At 51.4% G+C, this 26,344-nt stretch overlaps 1 protein-coding gene across 3 annotated transcripts; it reads right to left on the reverse strand.

The window, feature by feature from the left end:
* Positions 1–1,082: 1,082 nt before the first annotated feature.
* On the reverse strand, positions 1,083–24,525 carry FHL3 (four and a half LIM domains 3). 3 transcript variants are annotated; one of them, XM_066638685.1, is made up of 6 exons: positions 24,427–24,525; positions 5,635–5,817; positions 3,757–3,931; positions 3,411–3,580; positions 3,085–3,271; positions 1,083–2,500 (listed from the first exon to the last, which is right to left on the reverse strand). In XM_066638685.1, the coding sequence occupies exons 2-6, from the start codon at positions 5,788–5,790 to the stop codon at positions 2,349–2,351; spliced, it is 840 nt and encodes a 279-aa protein (XP_066494782.1). In that variant the 5' UTR covers positions 5,791–5,817; positions 24,427–24,525; the 3' UTR covers positions 1,083–2,348. The 3 variants fall into 3 exon arrangements, with proteins under 3 accessions (XP_066494782.1, XP_066494781.1, XP_066494783.1); XM_066638684.1 differs by having other exon boundaries at positions 24,372–24,514; XM_066638686.1 differs by lacking the exon at positions 24,427–24,525 and adding an exon at positions 11,748–11,982.
* Positions 24,526–26,344: the final 1,819 nt, after the last annotated feature.

A 26,344-nucleotide genomic window follows, 5' to 3' on the forward strand; every position in this document is an offset into this window, starting at 1 on the left:
TGGTGGGAGGGGAAGGGAGAAGAGGCTGGTATTCAGCTGGGTTGAGCGCTCCCCATCCTGCTCTCAGCGTGTGGGTGTGTTGAAAAAGCCCACTGATCAAGGACCACTATCTGGAGGATTAAAAACATGTTTCATGACAAAAGGGCCTAGTAGTTCATAGGAGGGAGGGAACAGGCAACAGGGAAGAACTCATTGCTTCATTGCAACCATTGGCTTTTGGACTGGCCTGAATCAATCTTGCAGCATGGCCCAGTGGGGGTAGGCGTGGGACTTCAAGAAGATCTCAGCTTCTGTTTACAAGAGAGGCCCCAGAGAAGCAGCTGCTATGATTTCAGAAAAGAAGCTGCAGCCACATGTTGAAGCCAGAATGCAGCAGGCAGCACCCGAATGAAACAACTTCTCTTGTTGTTTGAACATAAGAAGAGCCCCACTGGATCAGGCCAAAGGTCCATTTAGTCCAGCCTCCTGGATCTCACAGTGGCCCACCAGATGCCTCAGGGAGTACACACGATACCTGCATCCTGGTGCCCACCCTTGCAGCTGGTGCAGGAAGTTCTAAAACCAGGAAGCTGCATATGTCCAGCATGGCTTGTATCCTGTGATGAACTTTTCCTCCAGAAATTTGTCTAATCCCCTTTTAAAGGCATCTAGCCTGGATGCCATCACCACATCCTGTGGCAAGGAATTCCACAGACTAATTGCACGCTAGGTAAAGAAATATTTCTGTCTGTCCTAACTCTCCCAACACTCAATTTTAGTGGGTGTCCCCTGATTCTGGTGTTGTGGGCAAGGGAAAAGAACACCCTCCTATCCACTATATCCATCCCCTGCATAATTTTGTAACCTTCAGTGTTGACCCAGAGCACACATACACTGCACTGGAATAGGGAGGCATTGGAATGCAGAGAACAGCTTTGAAGCAAAGCCAGCAAGTTCTGAAAAGCCAGTGTTGGGGGTGGGTGGCGAGGGGAAGAAAGATGTCACCAGCTTTGTCCATATTTAGGTTCAGTTCAAGGAAAGAAAAGTCTGCAAATTCTACAGAGACCAAGGAAACCATATTATGCAACCACTCACAACTACAGTTAATGTATCAACAGTCCACTAAAAAGGTTTATTATACAAAGCCAGGAGGGAGGCAAAAAATGAGGGGTGTACCCTGACGAGCTGGTGGCAAGGATAGAAGAGTGCCCCACACAGACACACAAACACACAGCACTCAACTCCCCCACAGCAAAGTATCCACGGGACTGGCAGGTTGGCTACATGGTTCAAGAGGCACATGCATAACATTCGTTCAGGGGAGAAGGGGGAGACCCCCCCACCCGCCCCTGCCGGAAAGGCGAACAAAAGCAAAAAGTCTAAATTCAAGAGAAAGAAGCTGGAGTACAGGTGCAAGGAAACTTCCTGTTGGAGGGGAAGTGGGTCAGCTCTGTACAGTTATAGCAAGACCTGCTTGACAGAACGACTAGGGCTGGGCTGGGGGAAGGAGACCAGGGACAAAACTCCCTCCATGTCCACAATGGGGAAGAAAGGCCAGAAGCTGAAGCCTCGGAGGTCTCTCTCTCTGCACAAGTTCTACTCCTGTCTACCTGGGCCCTGCCCTCCTACACTGGGGAGGCTGAGAGGCAGGAAGGTCAGAGATGACAAGTCCTCCTGGTTTTCTGGCCCCAAAAAAATGAGGGAGGGGGAACGAGTGTCCTTCCTAAATGGCTGCTGGGGTAGTGACAGTGGCCTTTCCTCTTTCTCCATCTCTCTCACAACAGCAGGGGGGAGTATTACTGGCCTGTTGCTATTTAATTACTAGTGAGCAGTGCATGCTCCAGATGGGAAAGCAGGCAGCTTCGAGCTGCTTGCCCCAGCTAACAGGACGCATCGCTCTCCACAACCCCAGCTAGAGGCAAGGTTTAGGTCAGAGAGGGTCACTCTCAGTTAGGCCTGCCATCGCTTCAGCACCAGACACACATGCACACACCCTTGCTCCCTGTGGGACTGCAAAGAATAAGACCCCGCTCCCCTGGAGGGGGGGGCTCTATCTGCCAAGTGCAGTTTGTAGCTGGGGGGTGTGGGGATGGATGGATGTGCCTTTCACCCCACAACAAAACTGCTGAAGGGCAGGGGGGTGAGGACACATGGTCACATGAAAGCATAGGACAGAATGAACCCAAGTTGGCCATGGAGGGAAGGGGGAGCAGGCCAGCTTTGGCTGAGCTGTCTAGGTTTACTCTGGCCTGCCAGGAAGCAGAGGCAGGCTCCTTCATAAAGGGAGGGGGCATTGTTCCTGCCTTGCTGCTTCTTGGGGGGGGGGTAGTCTTTGGCACACAGAAAGCCTTGGTGACTTCAGAAAGACTTCAGAGGTCATTGGCACAGTCGCGACACAGGATCTCCTCGTTGTCAGGGATGAAGCCCTTGCCCACCAGAGAGGTGGCACAGCGGGAACAGGTGAAGCAGTTATGGTGCCAGTGGCGGTCCTCAAAGGAGACATACTTGCCCCCTCCAAAGCCTGGAGAAGAGAGGAGAAGAGTTGGATAAAGAGGGAAGGGCTTTTGTGATCTGAGCAGCAGTGGTGTAGCTGGGGGGCATGAGGAGTCAATTGCACCAGATGCTATGTCTGAGGGGTGTCAGGTGGGTGCCTTTCTGGGGGCTTCTGAGCCTGGGGAGACTGTATAGAGCCTTCTTAAGCCTCAGAAATCCTGCTGCAGTCCTTAGAAAGGCACTGTTCTATGAGAGTTCTATGAACTATGAATTCTGGCAGGCCTGCTAAGGCCTTCCGAGGCTCAGAAAGGCCATGCACAGCCTCCCAGGTTTAGAAGGCCTGCTGGAGGCTATAGAAAGGCACTTGCAGTTTTTGCCAAAAACCAGAAGTGCCTTGAGGAAGTGTTAAAAAAATTGTGCCCCTGGGTACCAGTTGGCATAGCTGTGCCATTGCTTGGCAGCTGCCATGCAGGCTGCTAGCTTAGCGCTCAGACACCTCCTCCACCTGAGGAGGACTGCAGTGACCAGACTTTCTGAGCACCAGGCAAGTCCCAGCTCCTGTTGCTTGTGTGCAACTACCTCCTGCTACCGGCTCAGGCCTGTCCCACTCACCTGTGATGGGCTTGGTGCAAGCGCTGCACTTCTTTGCATAAAGGCTTCCAAAGCACTTGACACAGTACGGCTGGTCGTCCTGAGAGGTGAACTGCTGCCCGGCCAGAGGTGTCCTGCAGCCTGTGCAGACAAAGCACTCCTTGTGCCATGGCTCATCCCGGTAAGTGACTCCACCCTTGGTCAGTGACTGTGGGACACAGGAGCAAGATTGGTACCCAGAGCTCATTGCAGGTTCCCCTCCACACACCCCCAGTTCTCTGAAAGGCCAACTATTTGTGGCTGGAATGTGTGCCACCCATTTGCCCTCCCCTCCCCTAGCACCTGACCTTGTTGCAGCGGGTGCAGCGAGGGGCAAACTTGCTCTCATAGCATGGGACACAGTAATAGTCCTTCTGGTCAGGGATGAAGGAGTGGGCACCGATGGGCTGCTGGCAGCTGCTGCAGAGGAAGCAGTGCTCATGCCACGTCTGTCCGTTGTACTCCAGCTTCCGGGAGCCTGTGGAGCAGGGGGCACTGGGGGTGAGCAGGCCACAGGGACGCAGGAGTAGATACCATGCTGGCCAGGATCACAGTCCTAGGCACTGCTGTACCTTCCCCCCCTCCCTATATCCCCTCCCTTTCCGAGATGCCCAGCTTCAAGTCAGCAGGCTGGGAGGTGGGGAGGCACCACACCTGGCATGACCACCTGCTGGCAAGCCACACACTGGGAGGAGAACTCCCGGCAGTAGCAGTCATTGCAGAGCAGCTCCTCGCCCTGGCACGTGAACGGCTCGTCGGCCAGGGAGCGGTCACAGCGAAAGCACCGAAAGCAGCCTTCGTGGTAATGGCGGTCTTCATAGTACAGCTCCTGGGGAACAGTGAGGGAAAGGACATCAGAGACAAGTTGTTCACCCACCCAACTATGGCAGCCTGTTCTAATGGACAGTAGAGGGTCCTCCTCAATACACTGCCCTCCAGCATTCCCTTTAATTAAGCAGTGTGGCTCAAAACCCTAGGAACCCAAGCTCTGCACAACTTGGAGCTATCAGAAGTCCAGTGATGACATATGATGTCATCGCTGTACATCTGGAAACATCAGAGGGCTCCAGTATGCTGTGGCGTCACTAGGGGTGCACGGACCGTACTGGGTGACACCAGTGGGAGGGGTGACACCAAAGGAAGTGAGCCAAGAATTTGCAGTTGGTCTCTCTCAGTCCCGCTGAGTGGTACCAGGGATTGAGCCTGGAGTCTCCTGCATGCAGAGCAGGTGCTCAACCGCTGAGCCACAGCCTCATTCCGAAAGGAAAAGAGGTGATGAAGAAGTCCTCTCTGGGCACACATGGGTAGCACTGGCCTTTGCAACAGCTTGGGCCTGTTTGCAATGAACACATATAATGTTTAGAAAGTATCAACAGAGCTTTCATGCACGAGGCTGCCCTGTGCAGGTTAGGGCGCAATCCTAACTGGCAGTTATGCCGGCATAGGTGGCCCTGGAGGGTCACAAATGTGCCGTAAAGCACGTTTGTGCCTCTTTGAGCAGGAGCTGCGTGAGCAGATGTGCCGATGCGTGGAGGGAGGCAGAAGCCTCCGTTGCGGCTTCCGCACAGCCGCTTGTGACAGCGCAACTGCGTCGACATAAGCTGCAAAGGTAGGCATGGGGGGCGTGGGGAGGGGGTGGGAGGGGGCATTACTGGGCGGGGGGAGGGCGGGCCCGGGCACACAGGGATCCAGGGGTAGGGCTGGGACCTGGCAGTTATGCCGGATCCCAACTCCCTTCCCCAGGGCGAACGGAGCAGCTTCAAGCCGCCCCGTTCTCCTCGGACTTGCGCCACCTCTGGCGCTGGTCCGAGAAGACCCATAGGGGCGCGCAGCCCTTACCCAGGGGTAAGGGGAAGAGCTTCCCCTTGCCCCTGGCTGAGCCACTGCTCGCTGCAAACCCGCGTTGGATGCGACCAAACAGATGCCTCTGGAATAGCCCACAAGCAGGGCATTTTCCACCATCCAGAGAGAGACTTCTCTTGCACATGGAGGCTCTATTCATCTAACACCATGTGCCAACTATCTTTCTCATTGGTCACTATGTAAAAGGGTCTTCTCAGAAAGCCCTGTTCCTATTTCCTCTCAGAAAGCCACCTGGACATCCCACCTCATCAAGGAGCTTGCGCGTTAGCCTGGTATGTCAGAAATACCAGGAGAGGATTCTGCCTCCTGGACCAAGCAAGCAGATGCCTGGGGGAGGATGTTGGGACAGAGAAGTTCCTGCCTCCCTGTTGCAAAGATCTGATCCTTCTGAGGAAGACCAGCCTTACATGTGCAGGCTTCTCGGGGAACAGAAGGACTTAGTTATGCATTAAACCAGGACTTTTCGATCTCTTTTTGTTGTTGTTGTTGGAAGAACAACTGCGAGGCTGCTTGGGGGTGGCTCCTATGTGCAGGTCTGGTGGCTCACCACATTAAATCATTGCTGCAGCTAGGAAGAGTCTTGTTCAGATACTGCACCCTCCTGGGATTGGGGGAACAACAGCCCACAAAGCCCTTCACAGCTCACTGTCTGATGCAAGCCAGTCTTACCCTGCAGTCATGTCCGATCGGTTCTTTACACTCATCACAGGTATTGGCAAAGTGGGTGTCATAGCAGGGGATGCAAAAGGGGCCCTCGTCCACCTGGATGTACTTGCGCCCATAGAGGGACTCCTTGCAGCTGGCACAGTCAAAACCCTCAGTCATGTTGCTGGCTGGGACTTTGTACACCTCCTGGGGAAAGAGAAGGAACAGTCGTTTGCTGTAGCTGCCAGATATAATTTCTGTCCACCTGCAGGTAACAAGACATAATTTCAGCCCAAATGGGCATTAGGACATCAGGTGCACTTTCACGCGCTCGTATGCACACACTTTCTGGGAGCAGAAACAGAGAGCAGGATTGGAGCAGGGTGGAGAGACATAGGCTATTCCAGTGTTTCTCAAACTGTGGATCAGGACCCATTAGGTGGGTTGCGAGCCACTCTCAGGTGGGTCGCATAACACCTTGCTTAGCCAACATTGATAAAATGGAGCTGAAAATACAGGGTACAGAGCTGTTGGACAGGGCAGGCTTGCAGTGTGAGAGAAGCCTTTTTGCTTTGCCCTGAATAGGTGGGAAGATGGGACATTGAAAAGGGGGGAGGGCTAGTGGTTGAAGAAGGATCCAAGTCTGCCTTCTGCTTTGACTTCCAAGTTGGAATGTTTGAATTGCGAGTTATGCAAAATTACAGCACAAGCACACTGTGTAATGGGACCTTTGGTTGATTGTGGCTTAGGTTTTAAGCCTAAATTGATGATGTCACTTCTGTGCATGATATCACTTCCATTTTAATAACATCACTTCCGGTATGTCCTGACAGATTGCCACTCTAAAAAGTGGGTCCAAAAGCTAAAAGGCTTGAGAACTATCCTCTATTCTCTCCCTTTTCAGGAGCTCTGGGCAGATATTGCCCCAAGATACAGCACATGTAGCAGGGAGAAAAGAGATTCCCTGCCCTCCTTCAACATTTGTGGTTAGGGATTAGGTTCCCAGCTAAGCAATCAGCCTCCCTCCACTGCAAGAAAGCTGAATGAGTCATGAGCCCCCCTGTAGCAGTTAAGCTGCAGCATGGTGCAAAAACAAAGTATTCTTTGGAGAAGCTGCTCAACTCTCCCCACACACCCCCCCCCCGACCCATCCACTGCCCACCTGGCCACCTGACCTCCTGCACCATCACCTTCTTTCAGCATCTTGACAAGGTCAGTGCCTCTTGCACATGAGCTGGCTGTTCAAGCAGGGAGCTCATGTGGCATGCCTGGACTAGCTGACCTGAAACTGGTGGAAGGTGAACCACAAGATACGACCTGCCATTGGGAATTCCAATGTTTCAACCCTTGGTGGGGGGGGGGGGGGCTAATAATAGGAAAGTTTGGGAAGAGGCCAATCTCACCTGCCCCAGTGCACTAGAGTGGTCTGGCATTCAAGGTGTCCTTCCCTCCCACACACTTCACTTGGCTGGCTGAATGCCAAACAGATCTCTCTGTGGCAAGAGAGACAGCTGAGTGTGGTGCAGGAGAAGAGATCCCAGGGCTCCAGATCTGCAAAGCAAGGCCATGACCACAGGGCAACACTGCCTCCCAGTACAAGGACCGTACCATAATTTTCTGCTTGGACTACAGTGCGCACAAACACATGCATGTACAAACAATATCTGGTGGTTGTTCTTGGGGAAAAATCTGTGTAAGGAAAGCCAAACAGCATGGGCTTTAGTGCTGCAACTTCAGAAAACCTACTCCCACTCCATGGGGATGATCCCCAGAGCCAGCAGCTATTTCCAAAGAATGACAGGAGAAAATGACTTCCCGGGCACTGGGACAAGGCATCTCTGTCCCAGCGGGGGCCAAGCCCTTTGCCAATGGAGATCTTGTCCCTCTGCAGCTGCTGAGGCACCGCTCCAAATCAAGGTCACAGGAAGCTTGAACTCCAACCCAGACAAACACGAGTTTTCACTTCTGCATCCACAAGCGCCTTCCCTTCCCTTGGACATAGATGTGACACAGTCCTCCTGGCCAGGCCAGCATCTGAGGGCAGCCTCGCAGTGGGGCTTCCTGTTCTGTTCTGCACACATAGCCACAGAAATGTGGGGAAATCATCCTGGGGAAGAGGTAAGCTCATCTTGCCTCTTCCTGTGTGCAGACCAAGGCAGTGGCGTCCAGTCGAGGACACTTGGCGAGGTGGAGTTTGCAGGTTTTAAGAGTGATTATGCCCAGGCCCCCTAGTAGTAGGGACAGGGCAGGAGGGCACAAAGTCTGCCTGGCCTCCACCCAGTACTCCAATGGTGAAACAACCATCACCCATGATGACACTGTTTCTTAAGCAATCTCACCAAGACAAGCAGGAAGCCAGAATAAAACCTGTTGCTTCCCGTGTCTCCATTTTTGGAAACATTCCCCCAGGCAGGCAGGGGTTGCGACTCGCAGGAGACAAGTTATGCCTGCAGGAATCGGTGTGTTGCAATGGTGGGATCACGCACATGGGTGTGACAAAAACAGCAGCTGCGGAAAATTGAGGGGCACAAGAAACAAGCAGACGCAGTCGCTCTCCGCCTTTCCAGGAGTGGCCTCAAAGGCTGGAGGGCACGATTCTCCCTTAATTTGGTCAAAACAGCTTCTCTTGCTGTGGCCTTTTGTTTTAAGAGCTGCAGCTCAGGAGGGACATAAATCAGACATCCCAAGGCCTTGTGACTTCTGGGCAGCAGATGCCTTCCATTGAGCTGGACAGCACCTCAGCAAGTGACTCAGGGCTTGCCACTGTGCAGTGTGCCATGCATGCAACCAAGATCAATGGGGATGCAATTTCCAGGTCAGAGAACTGAAGCCTTCATCCCCCTTTAAGATCTTGGAAGGTACCCGACACAATGAAACTGAAGGAACTCGGGTTACTATCCCTATTGTTGACTGAGAAATTCAGACCATTTGTTGCATGTGCAACAACACACACCAGCCCTGTTTTTAAAAGGAAAAGGCTCCGTCAGCGTGATCTAAGTGGGCTGCTGCCAGTGAGAGAGGAGACCACAAAGCACCTTTTCCTCTCTCCCCCCCCCATCAGAGCAGAGCTGGATTGGATTTCCATTCGCACAGCTGAGATTTTCCAGACCCAGTTGAGAGCTGGGCTCGCACCATCTGGTATGAATTACACTCCCCACACAAGCCCGAGCCAACTGCAAATCCGTCTCCATCATTGCAACATCTCTCCATGGGGACTCAAGATCCCTTCTTGACAATTCCTTTCCGAGAGATGGTCATGAAGGAGAAAAACAGTTTGTGGTTCCAGGTCCTGGGCATTACCTGATCCCCCAAGGCTGTTCTGAAAGCAGGGAGCAGAGCGTTCCCGTAAAGAATGGGTCCCTGCCTGACGAAGATTTTGACCTTTTGGTGTCATAACAAACGGTTGCTTGGTCCGAGAAATCAATCTGAGGCAAAAACATACCTTTCCTTTGGGAGATCAGGAGGGATGCCCCCAGCACCCGTCTCATTCAGCCAGGCTGAAAAGAGCAACCAGCAAAGATCTACCATGCAAGGCTTAGGCATATCAAGATTGCTCTCTGACAGCTTGTCCAGCTAAGACCCAGCTTGCCACAGCAAGCAAACTGAGTGGTGGTGTGGGGCATGGAGAGAAAAAGAGTTTTAGCCAAACTACTACAGGGCAATGCACTCTCCTCCATTAGGGGGAAAAACCCTTCGACAGAAAGTTCAGGAACTGGTGGAAAAAACATAGGGGGGGGGGAAGAGGAGGAACACAGGCAAGCTCTGTTGCTGCAAGAGCAACAATTGCAAAATCAACATTGCAAGCATTTCCCTAGAGCAGTGATTGCCAATTTTTCCCCAAGGGAGACTGGGGGCTCCCTTGACCCTGGCCAATGGCAATACTGGGCCATTGGCCTTAATGCCCCATCAGTGCTAAAATAATATATTGTATAGGGTAGTGGGGTTTTCATGAGTATTCCGCAGCTCCCCTGGCTGGTTTCCATAGCTCCCTGAGGAGCCACAGCTCAGTTTTAGAACCACTGTCCTAGAGAATATCTTGGGCACTCTGCAAAAGCCCAAAACTGTCTCTCACAATCCCATGGGGCAACCCAGAGCACATTTCCTCCTAGTAGTCAGAGAGGAGTGAGCCAGCCTGCTTGGCACACCCCACACTGCTCCAAAACACCCACCTTGGGTTTCAGGAGCTTAAAGCAAAATACTGTTAATATACTTATATACTACTTTTCAACAAAAAGATCACAGAGCAAAATAAATAAAAAACATGGCTCCTCCTTATCTCAAAAAGCCTCACAAGCTTTAACAAAAAACAAAACAAAACACATGATACTCTAGCAAATAGCTATGGGAGAAGATTCAAAGCCAGGATAAACAGGAACAGCTGTTCTTCCCTGGCAAAAAAAGATGACCACCACTTTTAAAATGTGCCTGAATGTACACTGGTTGAACTTACTCACAAGTAGACCATCTTGCAAGGTAGGCGGGACAAGGACACAGTTTTTAAATGCACTAACTGCTTGGCCTGGAACCCCCCCCCCGGAACCCCCCCATAGTTTCTCACCTATGCATCAGTAAAAAGGCAGGGCTTCCTAACAGAGAATTTTAAAACCCCTGCTCAACATGTGTTGCTTAAATTTCCAGCAACTAAGAAGGGAAGAATGGAACCCTGTACAATTACCTTGTGCAGGCTGCTCTTAGAATAGTCCTTTGCCAACTTCTTCTAGAAAGGAAGATTTTCTTGCACATTCCCTTATCAACCAGGTAACTCCAGTGGTGTGGCTAGAGGGGGTGCAAAGCACTAAGTTTTGCAGGGAGCCTCACCACAGTGTGCAAGGGACCCTTCCTCCTTCCCTTCCAAGCCATTCCAGGCTGGGAGAGCAAAACGGAGGCTCCAAAGGGGAGGAGCCCCTTGCACGCTTCAGTGAGGCTCTCTTCACCCCCTCTAGCTACACTACTGGGTGACTCTGGAAACCAGGTTGCAAAGAAAGTTCCTAGTGCTGGTGGTATAGCCCTTTGTCCGTGAAGAGGCTCTGCACTGTTTGTGGTTAAGTGAGTAATTCATGAAGGTTATAGTTACCTGGAAGGGCCGATTTCCTGAAAAGGGCAGGAATGCCCAACCAAAGGAACAGGCTGGTAGGAAAGCTAGTTACTCATTACGTGGGCATCTCTTTATGTTTACTCTCTATGGCAGTGGTATTCAAATTGGGGCGTTGCGACGTCCCAGCCTGTGGGTCCTGGCAGCCAGGAGACAGGGGGAAGGCAGCAGTGCGATCCGCAGGATTGCGCCACTCAGGGGGGCTGCAGGGGCTTGGGTGCACTTGCCCAAGCCTCCTGCAGCCTCCCGGGGCTGCGGGGAGCTCTGCCCAACCAGCTCCCCAGGTCAGGAAAAGCGAAAGCGGAGCGATCACGCCCCGCTCTGCAAAACCGGAAGCAGAGCACAATCGCTCTGCTTTCCCTTCTGACAGGACTGCAGGGACTGGGGTGCAACCTCCAGTCCCTGCAGCAGCCATCCCTGTGTGCGGGGAGCCCTGCGCGAGCACCTGCAGGGCTCCCCAGGTCAGGGAAAGGGAGAGTGGGGCGATCACACTCTGGATCCGCTTTTGTGGAGGCAGAGCGGATTGCTCCACTCTCCCTTTCCCTGTCCTGGGGCGCCCTGCAGGTGCTCGCGCAGGGCTCCCCGCACACAGGGACGGCTGCTGCAGGGACTGGTGAGTGCATCCCAGTCCCTGCAGCCCCCTGAGCGATGCGATCCTGGGGATTGCGTCGCTGCCTCCCCCCCACCCCCGCAAAGACTTACTGCGGGTTTCAAACAAAACCGCAGCTCTATGGGCTCTGGGCTGTGTATGATACAGGGAGGATACAATTCTGTGAAAGGCCTGCCTCATCAAGTGGCATGGAACAAATGACCTATGTTCTGCTCATGCCCTGAAAATAGCCAACCAACACATCAGATGAGTAAAGTCTACGAAAGTGGGTTATCTCCTGTGAAGGTCCAGGAAGGGCAAAGCACCCCCCCCCCATTCCCTTGTTATCCACCTGCAAGTAGAGAGGTAACCTCTTAAACTAAAGAAACCAACATCTCCCACCCACGCGCACATGCACGGATTGCAACATCTTACAGAACGCATTTGTGCCCATACATGCTAAACTCTTTAGTCACACATGCCATCAACTACAAACGAGTATTTTCAATGGGCCACTGGGATTTGTGTTCCCATAAAATGGCAACAATTGAAGGAGGCTGTTCATTCTGTTGGTTTCAAGAGGGGGTCGCTTAGCTGTTCTGGGAAGCTGACTCCTCCAGCAGATCCACTCCCTTTGCCACCAGGAATTCAAGAACACAGTCACAAGGACAGCAGCAGTCCTGGCACCAGCTGTTTCACTGCAAAGAGAAGGTGCAGCACGTAAAAGCAATCCCACATGCCTTTGCCCACTCTCCCCACTCAGGGCCCAGTCTGCAGGACCCATATGGTGGGTAGAGTTTCCCAGGATGCTCAGCTCTCTGCCATCTGGACAGCTAAATGGGAGTTAAGCTCCTGACATTTTGGTTCCCACCTCATTAGAAATCCCTGACCTTCACCGCTATCAAAAGAGGCTTCTGTCCAACTAGAAAGTGCATGCAAGTTTGAGATTCAACTGGAGTCAAAACCCAGATTAGCTCTCAGTTCTGACCCTGGCTGAATCACCCTCGTTTTTCTCCAAGGTCCCCCCAGCAACTCTGAAAGCAAGAAAAGTTGTGGTTTGTGCCTGTGGTCTCTTTCAGCCTCTGGATTCTCTGCCAGCAAGTCCTTGGCTCTCACTAGCTGAAGGTCCTCAGTCTCCATGGTGCTCCAGCAGCTATGAAATTATCCGTTTGCGGAGGGAAGGCTCTCCAGCCTCCACTGCGCTGCGGTTCAAAGAGACACCAGCCATTCCTTTCAGCCCAGAAAACTTCAGACAGTTTTCATTTTCTTAGCAACAAAGCATTTTTGCAGGGTGAGGTAAGCACTTTCCACTAGGATTGCTTAAGAGCATAGCTGCAGGAACACCGGGGGGGGGGAGCGAGAACAAAGGATGCAGCACGCACAAGGCAGGAAGCTGCACAAGCCGGCAGAGGTTGCCAAGGCATGTGCAAACAGCCAGCCTCAGTGGCTCCTATGTGAGCACAGTTGGGGCAGGAAAGCTTGCTTTCTTGCTGCTGGATTCCCCCTTCTGGCACATACAAAAAGCACTAGATCGGGAGGGGGAGGAAAGTGCAAGCCAGGGAGCATCCCCCAAATGATGCACATTTTATATTTGTCTCACTAGAAGCCAAGCTAGTGGGCTTGTGCACATGTGGGAAGTCCCACGTGAACTGTGCACTCGTGCTGTTTTTACAGTCCATCCTCTAAAATACACACTGTTGACAGCTGGAAAAATATCAGGGCCTCTTTCTCTCATGCTTTAAGTGGATCCCAAACTGTGAGTTTTGACCTGATTTTTGGTGGGCTGCCAAAGGGTAATGGAAAGATCAGATAACGAATTGCCTGAAACCCTGAGGCTACTGAGAAATCAGATACTGCAGCTGCTAATTATCCTGCAAAGAGCTCAGCTCCTGCAGTTTGCAAGACAGCTGCTAACTGCCCTGCAAGTAGCTGAACTCCTGCAGTTTGCAAGCATGACAGAGATAAAAGTTTCAGGGTATATTTTTCTGGTCATTATTACTAATAAATGTATTAAAATATTATTTCTTTCTAGATCTTTTATTTAAAAGGCTGGTAAACCCAGGTGGGTTCCAATAAGGTGTCATTTCAAAAAGTAGGTCCAGGTGCTAAAAAGTTTGGGAACCACATCTTTAAAAGGTGTATGATAAAAACCTGGCTAACTGGGCAAAGAGAGACTTTTTCAAGTGGTGCTCCTCTTACATTTAGGGCGCAATCCTAACTCCTTATGTCAGTGCTTTACAGCACTGGCATAGCAGTGCCAATGGGATGTGTGCTGCATCCTGTAGTTGGGTGGCACTCACACGGTGGCACTCACGGAGTGACCTCCTCAAAGTAAGGGAATGTTCATTCCCTTACCTCAGAGCTGGAAAGCATTGACATAAGGGGTTAGGACTGCACCCTTAGAAAGGGAAAGTAGCTGTCCCTCTTCACCCCATAAAGTTTCTTTTCTAGTGGCTGTTTGCAGGTGCTTCTTCTGCATCTTTTTGGGTTGTGAGCCCTTTTGGGACAGGGAGCCATTGCATAATTTTATTTTCTCTGTAAACCACTTTGTGAAAAGCAGTACATAAATACTGTTAATTAATAATAAAAGTGGCAAAAAAGATATACACATGGACTTTGCTGCTGATATACAACATGCACCCCCAACACACACCCCTTGATTCAGAGCAACCCTTAAGAGACATGAAACTGACACCCAGCAAGACAGGCATTTTATGAACCCGAGAAACAGGGTTCTGACCAGAATGCCAAGGGAAAAGAAGCTGTACTGGTCTGGACAACAGCAACTGAGCAGAGAACATAAGAAAGAGATCAAGATGGTGTATTATGAACTAAGGAGACAAACTCAGTGCTGGAGGACAGCAGGATCCAGCAGCTCCATGTGGAAAAGGAAAGAAGAGTCAATGCATAGGTACCCCCACCTCAGTCACTATGCCTGTTCCCCTACTGATGCCAAGAGGCTGTCATTTCTCCTCCCCCCTCCCACTCTAGGTTTCAGTCACTCATCACTCCAGACTCCAAAGAGCAGTCACATGAACTACGCTCCACAGTGAGAGTCCTTGGCGCCTGGGGAGAGGCTGAAGCAATAGAGGGTTGGGGGGGGGGCGTGCAAGGGCTGCCGAGAAAATTCCCTGGTCTATTTTTTGCAACACAATCCAGGCTTGAAAAAGAATGGGGAGGCATCTCCCAAAGGCCAGCCAAAGCAGCAGGCTAGAAAAGGGCAGCCTGAAACGTGGACAAGACACAAGACACAAAGGCAGAGGCCAGCTGCCTGTGCCATTCAGAGAGGCCATGTGATGGGGCACAAGGAGGACCCCAATTCAAGCATGGCAATTCTGAAGCCTATATTTTTAGTCTGGGAGATGCCAAGCATTCAACAAGGGCAGGGAAGACAGCAGAGACCTGGAGGGAACAGCTGCTCTTTTGCACAAGGCTGCAACGGGGGGGGGGGGTGTCGCCTGGGGTGCACACTGCAAGGAAGGTGTGTAACCTTGGAGAAATGGAACCCCCCAAAAAGAACCACTGCAACTACTGAGAGACCCGGCTGTTAGATCAATCTTGTACTGTTTAGCAAATGTACTGACTGACACCCACAGGGTTACCCTACAGATACCCCCTAATGAGGAATAGCTGTCAAATGCTGCCAAAGTAGCCCCCCCCCCCAAGAATGGGCTGTTACCCCTCCTGGAGGGGCAATACATGCCCTCAGTCACCTTGCCAGGGCACTGGCCGAAGCCACCTTCTGCAGAGACTCAAGCACCCACTGGGTTCAAGATGGCAGCTGTTCCGCACAGAAAGCCATTTGTGTTATTTGTGTCAACCAGCTCTCTGACAACAAGCTGGAAACTGAGAACAGCAAGAGGGTGAACAGTGACAACTGCGCAGTTCACCACAGAGCACAGCAACCATGCAGGGGGTGCTTGGCTGCACAGAGGGGGGCCTTGAGCCCCAAGCACCTTTGATTTGTGAGCACAACATCCTTCCATCAAAAGGGAAACTTCAATCACTCGACAGGGACATGTAGGAGCATTTCGGCAAGTCTGCCTCAGACCTCTGCAAGGGATAAAAGAGACCCAGGGCACACACAGAAACCTTATTGACAGCAAGCTTACCTTTCCTGTCAAGGAATTCTGGAAATTCCCATTCTGCGGGAGGGTAAAGATCTTGCAGAGACACTCCAGCAATGCTAAATTCCCAGGGATCTTCGAGGCAGACAGTTTGGTTTGCTCCATAGGGTAGAGGAGAAATGCACACACACACACACACACAAAGGGAGTTTTCAGCAATACAAAGGGAGTATGGCTTAGACAGGGCTCAGACCTGGGCAGTATGGAAAATTCCCAATTCATTCCCATGCAGGGGGACAGCCAAATTGCCATCTGGGGACCAGGCAACAGGCTGACCTGGAGTTGCTGGGAACACTAGCTTGAGATCCTAATCTCTGATAAGATAGCTCTCTGAAATCAGCAGTTTATGCAGTTGCAAAATCTACGCCCCGCAGCAGGATACTGGTCAAACTATTGCCTCTCAGGGCCACAGCAATCAGTCCCTGCTCCTTACCCGTTCCTCAAGGACACGAGACTGGACAAGGCTGCAAAAGAGAAGCAGAGCAGGCTGGGGCAAAAAATCCCCCAAATGCCCAACTTAATCAATAGCATCCCAAGTTTCTGGTGGAAAAATAAGCCATGCCATCCCCACTGGGGCAGGAGATCCTCTGGGTCATGACCAGGACCTTTGGGGAAAAGGTGGGGGCCAAGCATTTAACCCTGTTGAAGGAACCCCCAATCATGTGGTTCCCTCCCACTTGTCTTAGGTCACAGGAATGATGGCTTCTTCTGGGAAGGCCCTGGGGAAGGGGTGGGTGCTGCAGTTTCCTCACTGCAAAATTGCTTACAACAATTTGCCCAAATTGCTTACAGCACCCTGCTGTGGGCTCAATCAGGAGGCACCCCCAAGATCACAGGAGGACTGGGTGACAAGCTGGCTGGAGCTCACTGAGACATGGTGTCAGGGTCGGGAAGTGGGTCTAAACTTGAGGCCCTGCCTGTGGAATTTTCCAGGCCCTTGGCTGCTCAAAGTCCTTTTCAAGCCAGCAAAGAGAAAGGATTCCCAACCTTTTCATTCTCATTTCCCTAGAGGATGCTTCAAGCAGCTGGAGGAGCCATCATTCATAACTTCAAACCAAGCTAAAGCCAGCCAAACATCAACGCTGTAGCAATCTGCTGTTACAGTGGCAGCTTTTGCAGTACTCTGTGAGAAACTGCCAGAGCAAACAGTGCCTTTTGCAACAGATTTTTAGTCTTTCTAGGTGCAGGGAAAAACCAGCCAATGCGACCCCACCATGACCTGCAGGATGCTGCTGCAGCAGCACCAGAGGACAAGGCTCCCAAGAGGGAGGGCCAAGAAGACTGACTCATTAGTTCAGCAGATCAGATCTGGCCATCTCAACCATAGCTGCATGTTTGGGCAGACCCACAAGCGTTTTCCACCCATCGAGTCAAGGGGGAGTCCCTCTGAGAAATGACAAGGTCTGCGTCATCCCACTGCAGCTGCTGCATTTCCAACTACGGAGCTCAGGACTGTCCAAACTATGCCCATTCTCAGTGGATAAGGGGGGCTGAGGATGCCATGACTTCATCCCAGAGGTAGTGACAGAGTAGGGCTGGCCTTAGGATTTGCAGGGCCCAATGCAAAATATTTGTGTGGGGGGCACCCCTGTAGGACAAGCAGCAACTGCTGGGGGGGAGCAATTTCAAGCCGATCAGACCCAGGGGCAATGTTCTGCTTGCTGTGTTCTGCTTGTGATGCATCGGCATGGAAGATTCCATTCTGGAGTATCAGCTACAGAGCGAGGTGCCATCTGAGGCTGTGGGCGCTCTGCACTCCCAGTGCAGGCCCAATTTGGCCAAATTGCCCTAAGCCCGGCCTTGTGATAGAGCAAGCCTAGCCTGGCTTGCAACAAAAGGGAGAATGCCACTCCCTTCCATGCTGCTCCATTGCTAATGATGACTATTACTTGGAGATGATTAATCTTCTCTGAAGTCTCATCAGCCAATCTGCCAGTCACCCCTCTCCCTGCCTGACCCACCCAAGGATGGCTGGCTATCCTATCGGAGGACGAATCACTGAACTCAAGCTTTTCAGATGGGAAGTGAATTCCTGCATGGGGAAAGAGGTGCCCAGTTCAGGCCAGCAAGCACCAAAGGCACAAGGGGGACTGGGCCGTCAGGAAGCCTTCCTAGAGCCACCACCCCTTCCATTTCTCTTCCAAAAGCATCATGCTTGCCTGAGCAGCCTGTGTGGCCAATTTTCACAAGGTTCTGATTGAGTAGACAGCCAGATAGTTGACTCATAATGGACTTTCTGCACTCCAGAGTCATGGCCTGTGTCTTCCATCTGAAAGGATACACATGCAGGCCAATGGGATCCTTGTAAGAGTTGCTCCAGAAACCAAGTTGGATTTCAATAAAGGGAGCAGTTCTGAGGCTCCAGCATGCCAGGCATATACTCCAATCTGAAAGTGGGACCTGTTCATTGATTTCAGAGTGGCAAGGAGAAGGCAGGCTGTGTGTCCTCTGTGGGGCACTTCCCCTCAACATCATCCATGCCCAGGCAAGGCCCTTCCACAGGAGACAAGTTCCAGTGCTAAGCCCCATCTTGAATAAAGTCCTGCCCAATGGAGAACGGGTGCAGCTTTGTCATCCCAATGCACAATGGCGCTCTTCCAGCTGCAGGTGGTGTGCTGGTCAGCCACAAAGTTGCTCCCTGCACCCAAGCTTCACTTTTCAGGCCTTGCAGCTGCTCCACTTTGGTTATCGCCCCATCTTTATTAGTTCCTGTTTGCTTTGGCTGGACATGTTAGCAGCCATGAAAGCAGAACAAGGGGAGAGCCTGGCCTTGCAACAATGGAAACACAATTGAATTGGCCACCAGAGACAACTGTTTGGCTCTAGGAGGCACTGGCCAGATCATAAAGAGCAAAACAGTGTGTGGGGATAAAAGGCGGGCAGAGCTGCGGCTCCTTGTACAGGAAGGACTGGCCAGCTGCTTCAGCTTCCAGCTCCATGCCTGCCTGCCCGGAAGCTGGTCAAGCTGGCAGCCCTTGGATGGGCAAAACCCTTCCAGTCTGGGAAGTGTGGCAGGCAGTAGGGGTTGTTCAGGTTATTTTGGGATGAACGCCTGGATTTCAAGCGGGAGGAAGAAAAGAGAGACAGTGAGCACTTGGGACTGGAAAGCACTCAATTTGTCCTGCCAAATTATGAAGAATATTTATATACCACTTTTAAACAGGAGTAGTTCACAATAAGATATGCAAAAGTTTCTTCCAGGTGATTCTCAAACCTTTTAGCACCGGGACCCACTTTTTAAAATGACACTCTGTCAGGACCCACCTAGGTTTACCAGACTTTTTAAAAAGGACATCTCGAAAGAAATAATATTTTATTTATAAGTAACGATAACCAGAAACAAGACTCTCAAATATTTATCTCCCTATATTTACGCATGCTTGCAAAACTGCAGGAGCTGAACTCTCTGCAGGGTAATTAGCAGCTACAGTATCTGATTTCTCGATAGCCTCAGGGTTTGAGGCAATTCGTTATCTGATCTTTCCATCACCTTTTGTCACCCACCAAAAATCAGGTCCTGACAGTCCCCAACCCACAGTTTGGGAACCACTGTTCTAAGCAGCTGTTCCAAACACAGCACAGGAACCTTAGGTTTGGCCTGGAGATACCTGAAGAATTTCACTGGGATACAATTCTGAACATTTGATAAGAGAGTGGGGGGGGGGAGGAAGTGCAAAAACTGGGGGAGCCAAGGACCCCGCAAGGTGTGGTCCCAGGAGCATTGCTGGGCTATTTTCTCTTGCCATTTAGATGTGCTTTGGATGTCTTCTGGCACACGAAGTACAGAGTTTGGAACTTCCTCCTTGACATCCCTCCAGGGATGAGGCACCCTTAGAGCATGATGAGTCACTGAGCACGAGTACATTTTAAACACTGGTTGAATAAATATTAATAAAAAATGGGGAAACCAGTGACGCTCTTTTGTGACATCTTTCCCTTCCCTTCCCTCTTTTCCAATCTGATCCCTGACATTTTCTACCACAGGAGGCCTCATTCTGCAGCTGGCTCCTTGCAAATTGCTGAAAGCCACATTCTACATGCAATTAGGTTTGTAGGAAAAAGAAAGACACAGACTCTCAACAGGAACTGTCCCATTCTGCAGAGGGCATGGCCTAATGATTCTCTTACCCAGAGTGACTCTTTCTGGGTCTTGCACCAAGTCTTGGGTGCAAGTGACACCACAAAAGACACACACACATCTGCAAGTAATTTTCATTAGAACATATAAGTACCAAATCATGGAACCCGATTCCCCAAATTGAAATATCACCTGACCCAAACCCCGCCAAGATCACCACAAGTCTACCAAATGCCACTGGGAGAAATACAGGGCCAAACTGTGTGCCCCATGTGAAATATCTCCATTTTGCAGCCAGCACCACTGTTAGAGCTCAAGCACTAAATCAACAGCACAGACAGCTATCACACAGACTTGCCAATCCTCCAATTACAAAGCAGCACTCCCTGTTTCCAAATTAGGGGAGTCCTGTGCCAAAAAGCCACACCTCAGAGAGGGGGGAATCTCACCATAACTCACACATTCTTCATTACAGCATGGACACTTTGTGCAGGTTCCCTTTGATGCCAGTCTCCAAGGCTCAACATATTTACCTGCTCGTCTTCGACAGGTTTGGTTTTCAAGAATTTGCCAACTTCTAGGTGATGCAAGCGGCAGCAAGGAACAAGAAGTGATCTCTATTCTCTCCCAATCTGGGTCTTCTACATCAGATGACTGCTAGCCAGTCTTGGCCCTCTTCAAACCTCTAGAAGCTGACTACTCCAGAGGTAGCATTCACGGAGTCGCTGTCAGAAAGATAGTCAGCAGGCTAGCTGCCAAATTGGTATCTCCAGTATGAGACTGGCACCTGCCCAAATGGATTTGTCAGCCTTATATCATTCACAATGGACTCCTCTGTTGGAGGATCTCTCAGCCTGATAAGGCAACGTTGTGATACAAGACTGATGCAATGGCAGCACCAGGATGGGTATGGCTTCCAGCAAGCCCAAAGAAGTGGCAGGAAGGCAGGAATAGTTCCAGCCCAGACAGAGGGCAGCTTGGCTGGGTGTAGCCAGAGGCTCCCATGCTAATTACAGCAGCACTTTCCTAACCAAAGGAAGAGTCCAAATCCTGCTGTGGTACATCTAACACTACATAGGGAAAGGCTGCTTTAAGTTCTAGCTGTAGGTTGAGTGCACAGCAGGATGCCATAAGCCTCCAGGCAGGGAAGGTTCACACCTTACTTGCCACTTAATTACTCAGCTATCCACTGAAACTCTTATGTTTGATGCTATCACCATAAAACAAGCCCAGAGACAGTGTCTCGGAGTCGAAATGAAAAACGGTTACTCAGGTTCTCTGTAACCTGGTTTCCAGCTTACTTCAGCAACTCCCGAGCAAATGGAGAAGGGAGTTCACGCATTGTAGAAGCGGTTGCAAAAGGTACTCTTTCGATTCAAGCCATAAGAACCTGAGAAGAGCCCTGCTGGATCAGGCCAAGGGCCCACTAGCCCAGCCTCCTGTATCTCACAGTGGCCCACCAGATACTTCTGGGAGCACTCAGGACAACAGGATACTTGCATCTTGTCACACTCCACTGCATCTGTTACAGCTTTGCTCCAGGGTAGACAACCTTTAAACAAGAGCACAGCTTCATTGCTCCTAACTCCTAGGGTTTCCCAGAAGCCAATAAGCAACCCCACAATGAGAGGATGGTCCTTTGGGCAGCTTGTCCATAATGGCCAACATGCTTGTTAAACAAGGCCGGAGTTTCCACAGGGGTTCCTGCAAAGGTTACCTCAATGGTAGGAAGCTTAAATCCTCAGTTCCAAGGTGCAAGGGCACTGGAGTTAAGAGCAGTGACCATCTCATTTCAGATTGAGGGCCAATGCTATTGGACAAAACTTAGCAGGAGCAAGGCCTTCTCTTATGTGGAATGCAACTAAGCCTCTGCAGAGCCCCTTTTCTGGGACCCACCACCAGAAGAAAGGTGGACAGTGACCTTCTCTAGTCTTTTCTGCAGCGGTGTTCTAGTCTTGGAACTCTGTCCCCAGGAGGCTGACTCTGACTCTCTCGGAGATTCTTTTGACATTCAAAGTTTGACAAACCTTTAGTTTTCTGGACAGTTTAGACTTCTCTGTTGTATCCCTTAGTCAGTCTGAAGGCTTTTTTCTATGCTGTGCTGCTTCTACGCTGTGCAGGTTTAACTGTTTTTCTTAAAAATAAAAGCTGTTTGCAGCTTTATTGCTACTTGAAATATTGATATTGTGTTTTAGCTATGTACTGTTGGCTGTCATGCTGAATTGTTTACACGTTGTGCATCACTTTGGCCACAGATCCTTGTGGAAAAGTGGGATAGAAGTTTTAACAACAGTATCAATGTAGGCGGGAGAAAAATCAATTGAAACAACTTTGTGTGACTCAAGATTAAGGACTTCGATGAGGCAGCAGGAAAATGAACCCTTTGAATGTTACACACACACACACACACACACACACACACACACACACACACACACACACACACAACCAGATTTCCTTGTGATTCATTGTGAAAGGCCAGGTTGGTACACAACAATCAAGAGGAAGCCACCTTTTCTCCTCTGAACTGTGCTCAGCTTTTGTGCCTACAATGACTAACCATAGAAGCTTTGTCTCCAGGCAGCAGAAAAAAGCCCAAGAAAATAAAGGGGGAAGACCTCCCCCCTTTCCTCAGGAAGCTAAAATATCCCTTGGAAAAACAAATGTGGAAGGCCAGATAAAAGGATGTCCTGTCAACTGAGCACATCTGCTGACCCTGAAAACCTGAGATAAAGGGCAAGTTTTGAAAGGCATTCTGGCTGATGCACAAAGAATTCATTCATGGGTAGGGGAGAGTGTGGCGGGTTTCTAAACCAAAAATTAGCAGTCAAAACATTTTAAGAGACCAATATCAAGGAGCAAAGCACTGAAATCAATGCAGCAGTGGATCAGTTTATAAAATTGGGGGGGGGGGTGTTATTCAGAAAGCAGGGGTCCAAATATAGAAAGTTGTAGAAATACATTTTCCATCTAGGTAGCAGTGTGGCACTCTGGAGCCCTGTTTGTTCTCATGCTGGAGCCCCTACTTTTCAAGTAGTTCATGGAGGTTGATGGTTCTAGAGATTGCCAGCTGGAGTCCAGTGTGATGGGGGAGGGGTTATAACTACTTTGGAGTTGGGTTTTGCCCAGTCCTATTTAATTTTCCAGCACTGATGCAACTCGGAGGGAAGGGAATAAGTGTTCCCTTACCTTGAGGAGGCCTCTATAACTGCTCTCCCACTACAAGATGCAGCGTACCAACCCACTGCCTTCATGCACACACTCCTCGAGAAACCCCCCCTGCCTTATGAGAAAACCAGAAGAGAAGCATTCCCCCCCCAGCCTAGAGAAGAGAAGGGTGACATTCAGAAACATTTCAAAAAGACAAACCAGTTCAGCGAAGATTGTGACCCTTGGCAAACATGTCCAAAGACAACCAAGAGGGAGAGGCCCATATCACATTCAACTCCTCAGATACAGCAGGATGAGACATCCTAAAAAAGCACAGCCCACACCAACCAGCCTTTGCGAAAAGGGGAAAATTCAGAACTTTTGCTGGAACCAGGAAAGAGAAAGCAAGAGGACAGGGAAGGTGGGGCAGGCAGTTAGCAGCAATTCCTCAGGGAATTTTGAGGGGGGGGGGGAAGGCAATGGCTGGTCCAATCACAGGCAGGGCAAAATAGCTGCCCCAGAGCGTAATCCTAGGAATGGCTACTCAGAAGTAAATGGGGCTTACTCCCAGGTAAGTGTGGATAGGATTGCAGCCCCAGTCAACAGATACTGGGACACTTAGAGGCCACCAGATTGTCAGTTACACTTCCCCATTGTGATTTTCCTTTTTTACCAGCTTGGGAGGATTTTAGCTTCAGGCACAAAAAAATGTGGCGAGGAAAGGGAAGGAACAGACTACAATCCTCTAAATATCCCCCAACAGCCCAATCCTATGCAGGGCTACTCAGAAGTAAGTTCCATTGTATTCAATGGGGCCTAGACCCAGGAAAGTGTGCATAGGATTGTAGCCTTAGGCTGCAATCCTATGCACACTCTCCTGAGAGTAAACTCCATTGAAAACTATGGGGCTTACTTATGAGTAGACAAGCATAAGATTGTGCTCTTAGTCTTTTATACAGAGTCTCAAGGCCCCCCCCCCTTCTCTCCACCGTGCCCACTTTGGGGTCCTCTCACTCCACAGCCGAAGCTACTTGAAAGGTACGCTCGAAGTGCAGGTTCACACGTTTGATGGGGGAGGGCTATACCACCTCACCACACGCGGGGCAAGAAAAAGAGCTGGAAGGCAATTCTCTTCCCATCCCCATTCCCCCCGTCTGGCAATAGATCGCTCTGCCAACAGATCGCTCTGATCCGCGCTTCAGGCGATCCACTGGCTGCTTGGGGCACACTACCGACGCAGGGGATGAGGCTCGGGATGCCAGCGAGGCGGAAGAAGGAAGCGCACAAAGAGCGCAGCGGTCACCCCGAGTCCGGGGGGTTTGTGCTCGGTTCGTGGCCCCGATCCAGCTGCTTCTGCCCACTTTTCCCCAAAGGGGGGCTTCCACATCCGCAGCCTCCCCCTGCCCTCCAAATCCCTCCCCCCCCCGCGATGGATTCCTGCTGGTCCTTCTCTCGACTGGACTTTCCAGCCCCAGAGAAGAGGGGACGCGCGCAGGCTTGGTTGGCCGCCCCCCAGCCGCCCCACTCCCCCTTGGATCCACAGAGAGGATCCACAGAGTGGATGCCTTCCGGAGACCCCACCGTAGCCCCGTCCTGGGGAGCTTGGAGAGGCGGGGAGGGGCGATGTCCAAGACAAAAGGCAGCCCGGAGGCGCCTCCGACCCCCTTCCTCCCCCTGTCCGGGGAGAACCCACCAGCCGTCCCGCCTGTGCCGCGGAGAACCCACCCGCGGGGGGCAGCTGGAGCGCCCGTCGCGCTGCCACCGCTCTCTGGACGCCCACCTGTGCGCGCTCCGCGGCCGCCGCCAGCCAGCGCTCGCTCGAGGCTCTTCTCCTCCCTCGCTGCGGGCAGGCAGCCTGCCCAAGACGGAGTGGCCGCGCCCTCCTCCGCCCCACCGTGGGCGGAGTCGCTGCCCACGAGGGCCGGGGAAAGGGGCAGGAGGGCCGACCAGGCGGGGCTGAGCCACCATCCCCAGAGCCCCCCCTCCAGCTGGCAGGGGGTCCTTTCGAGGCGCACGCCTGGCACGGCTGCTGTGCCACCACGGGGCGGGATCTTCCAGGCAGTTTGGGGAGACTTCTCCCCACTCGCGGGTCTTTGGGGGGTTCACCCCATGGCAGGGCCTCCCAGTGGCATTTGATAGGGGGCGAGACAAAGTTTCTTTGGGGCCTCTTCGCAAAGGAGGGGGTGAAACAGGGCAGGGGGAGGGGGGTGACAAGGGTTAGGAGGGAGAAGGCAAAACAGCAAGGGAGGGGGTGGGCAGAGCAGGGGTGGGAACGGGGCAAAACAGGGCAGGGGGGTCATGACAAGGGTGGGCAAAACAGGGCAGGGGGAGGGTGGTGACAAGGGTGGGCAGAGCAGGGATGGGGAGGGGCAAAACAGGGCAGGGGGGTCATGACAAGAGTGGGCAGAGCAGGGGTAGGGAGGGGGCAAAGCAGGGCAAGGGGAGGGTGGCAACAGTCAGAAAGTTTTTTGGAGTCCAGGTCTACCAGGCTTCCCAGTGCAGCTTTAGCAGCTAGATACAGAAATATGGAAAACCAAACACACTCCTAAGTCACCCTAAACTCTTTTAAATAAAGAAAATTGTTGCAGAAAATTAGTATTGCTGGATTTAGGCTCAGACTAGAATAGAAAGTGTCCTGTGTGTACTAAGACATGCTTCTGCAGCCACTGTAGCTCTGCAGCTGTGTCCCTGAGCTGCCATACAAGGAGCAACTGTAGCAGGCCAGTTTCCTCCCGGATTTGACACAGTGTGAAGGAGTGTCATGTATGCATTCCTTGGCCCAGCACATACGGCTTCTGGTAGCAGCAGAAGCCACACACCCAGCATCCCACATAGGCAGCAAGTTCAGATGAGATAGGAAAATAAAAGTTTGCAAGAAATTTCTGGGTCCCCCTCTTTTGGCTCTTGGGTCCCCTTTTTGACCGTGGGCCCAGATACAAATTACACCCTTTATCCCCCTCTCATGGGGCCTGCCCTCTCTGCATCTGAAATGCGAAGTTGTGCCTTCCTCAACCTCTTCCATCCCCAACAGATGGCCATCACCAACCAACTATTCTGCTCTGTAAATGTCTGCTCCTCCTGTTCCAAGTCAGCCTAGAGAGGAAACAGTTTTGGCCAAATGCCAGACTGTATCAAGTCTGAAAATGGCAAGAAGAGAGGAACCCTTGATTGGCTATGTGACCAACAGACAGGGCTGGCCCATCCATGCGATCAACTGAGACAGTTGCCTCAGGTAGCACATTGGTGGAGGCTACTCATTTCTGTCCATCCACTTGCTCCACTACTCCTCCTCCTCCTCCTCTTTCCACTCCCTGGATTGGAAAAGGAGAAAGGGGACAAAGAGGAAGAGGAAATCTGGAGGGGAGGAGAGTGCTGAGCTACAGCCTTAGGACAATTTGGACAAATTGGGCCCCATGCCTGGAGGGGCCTTGGGGAGCCTCCCCAGGAGAATAAATGGGGGTGTGTGAAGCTGTCAGCAACTTCTCCTCCAGGGAGAACCTGGAAGTGACATCACAGTGTCACGTGACTTCACTGTCCTGGGCTCTGGCACTTCTAGTTACACCTCTGCTTTTCCAATCCAGAGAGCTTGACGGGGGGGGGGGGGGAAGTAGGCAGCAAGTAAGAGGTGGTAGCATAAATCTTGTTTATCAGGAGTCATGCACCAACCCTGGCCTGTTGGGCTTGAGCAACACTGCCTC

Source organism: Tiliqua scincoides, chromosome 10 (assembly GCF_035046505.1).
Source record: "Tiliqua scincoides isolate rTilSci1 chromosome 10, rTilSci1.hap2, whole genome shotgun sequence".
Lineage (NCBI taxonomy): Eukaryota > Metazoa > Chordata > Lepidosauria > Squamata > Scincidae > Tiliqua > Tiliqua scincoides.

Coding starts and splice junctions, on each gene's coding strand:
- FHL3 (XM_066638685.1), bottom strand. CDS start 5,790: ATGACTGAGGGTTTTGACTGTGCCAGCTGCAAGGAGTCCCTCTATGGG. Junction 3,272..3,410: donor GCTGCACCCGCTGCAACAAG/GTCAGGTGCTAG, acceptor TGTGTCCCACAG/TCACTGACCAAGGGTGGAGT. Junction 2,501..3,084: donor TTGCACCAAGCCCATCACAG/GTGAGTGGGACA, acceptor TCTCTTCTCCAG/GCTTTGGAGGGGGCAAGTAT.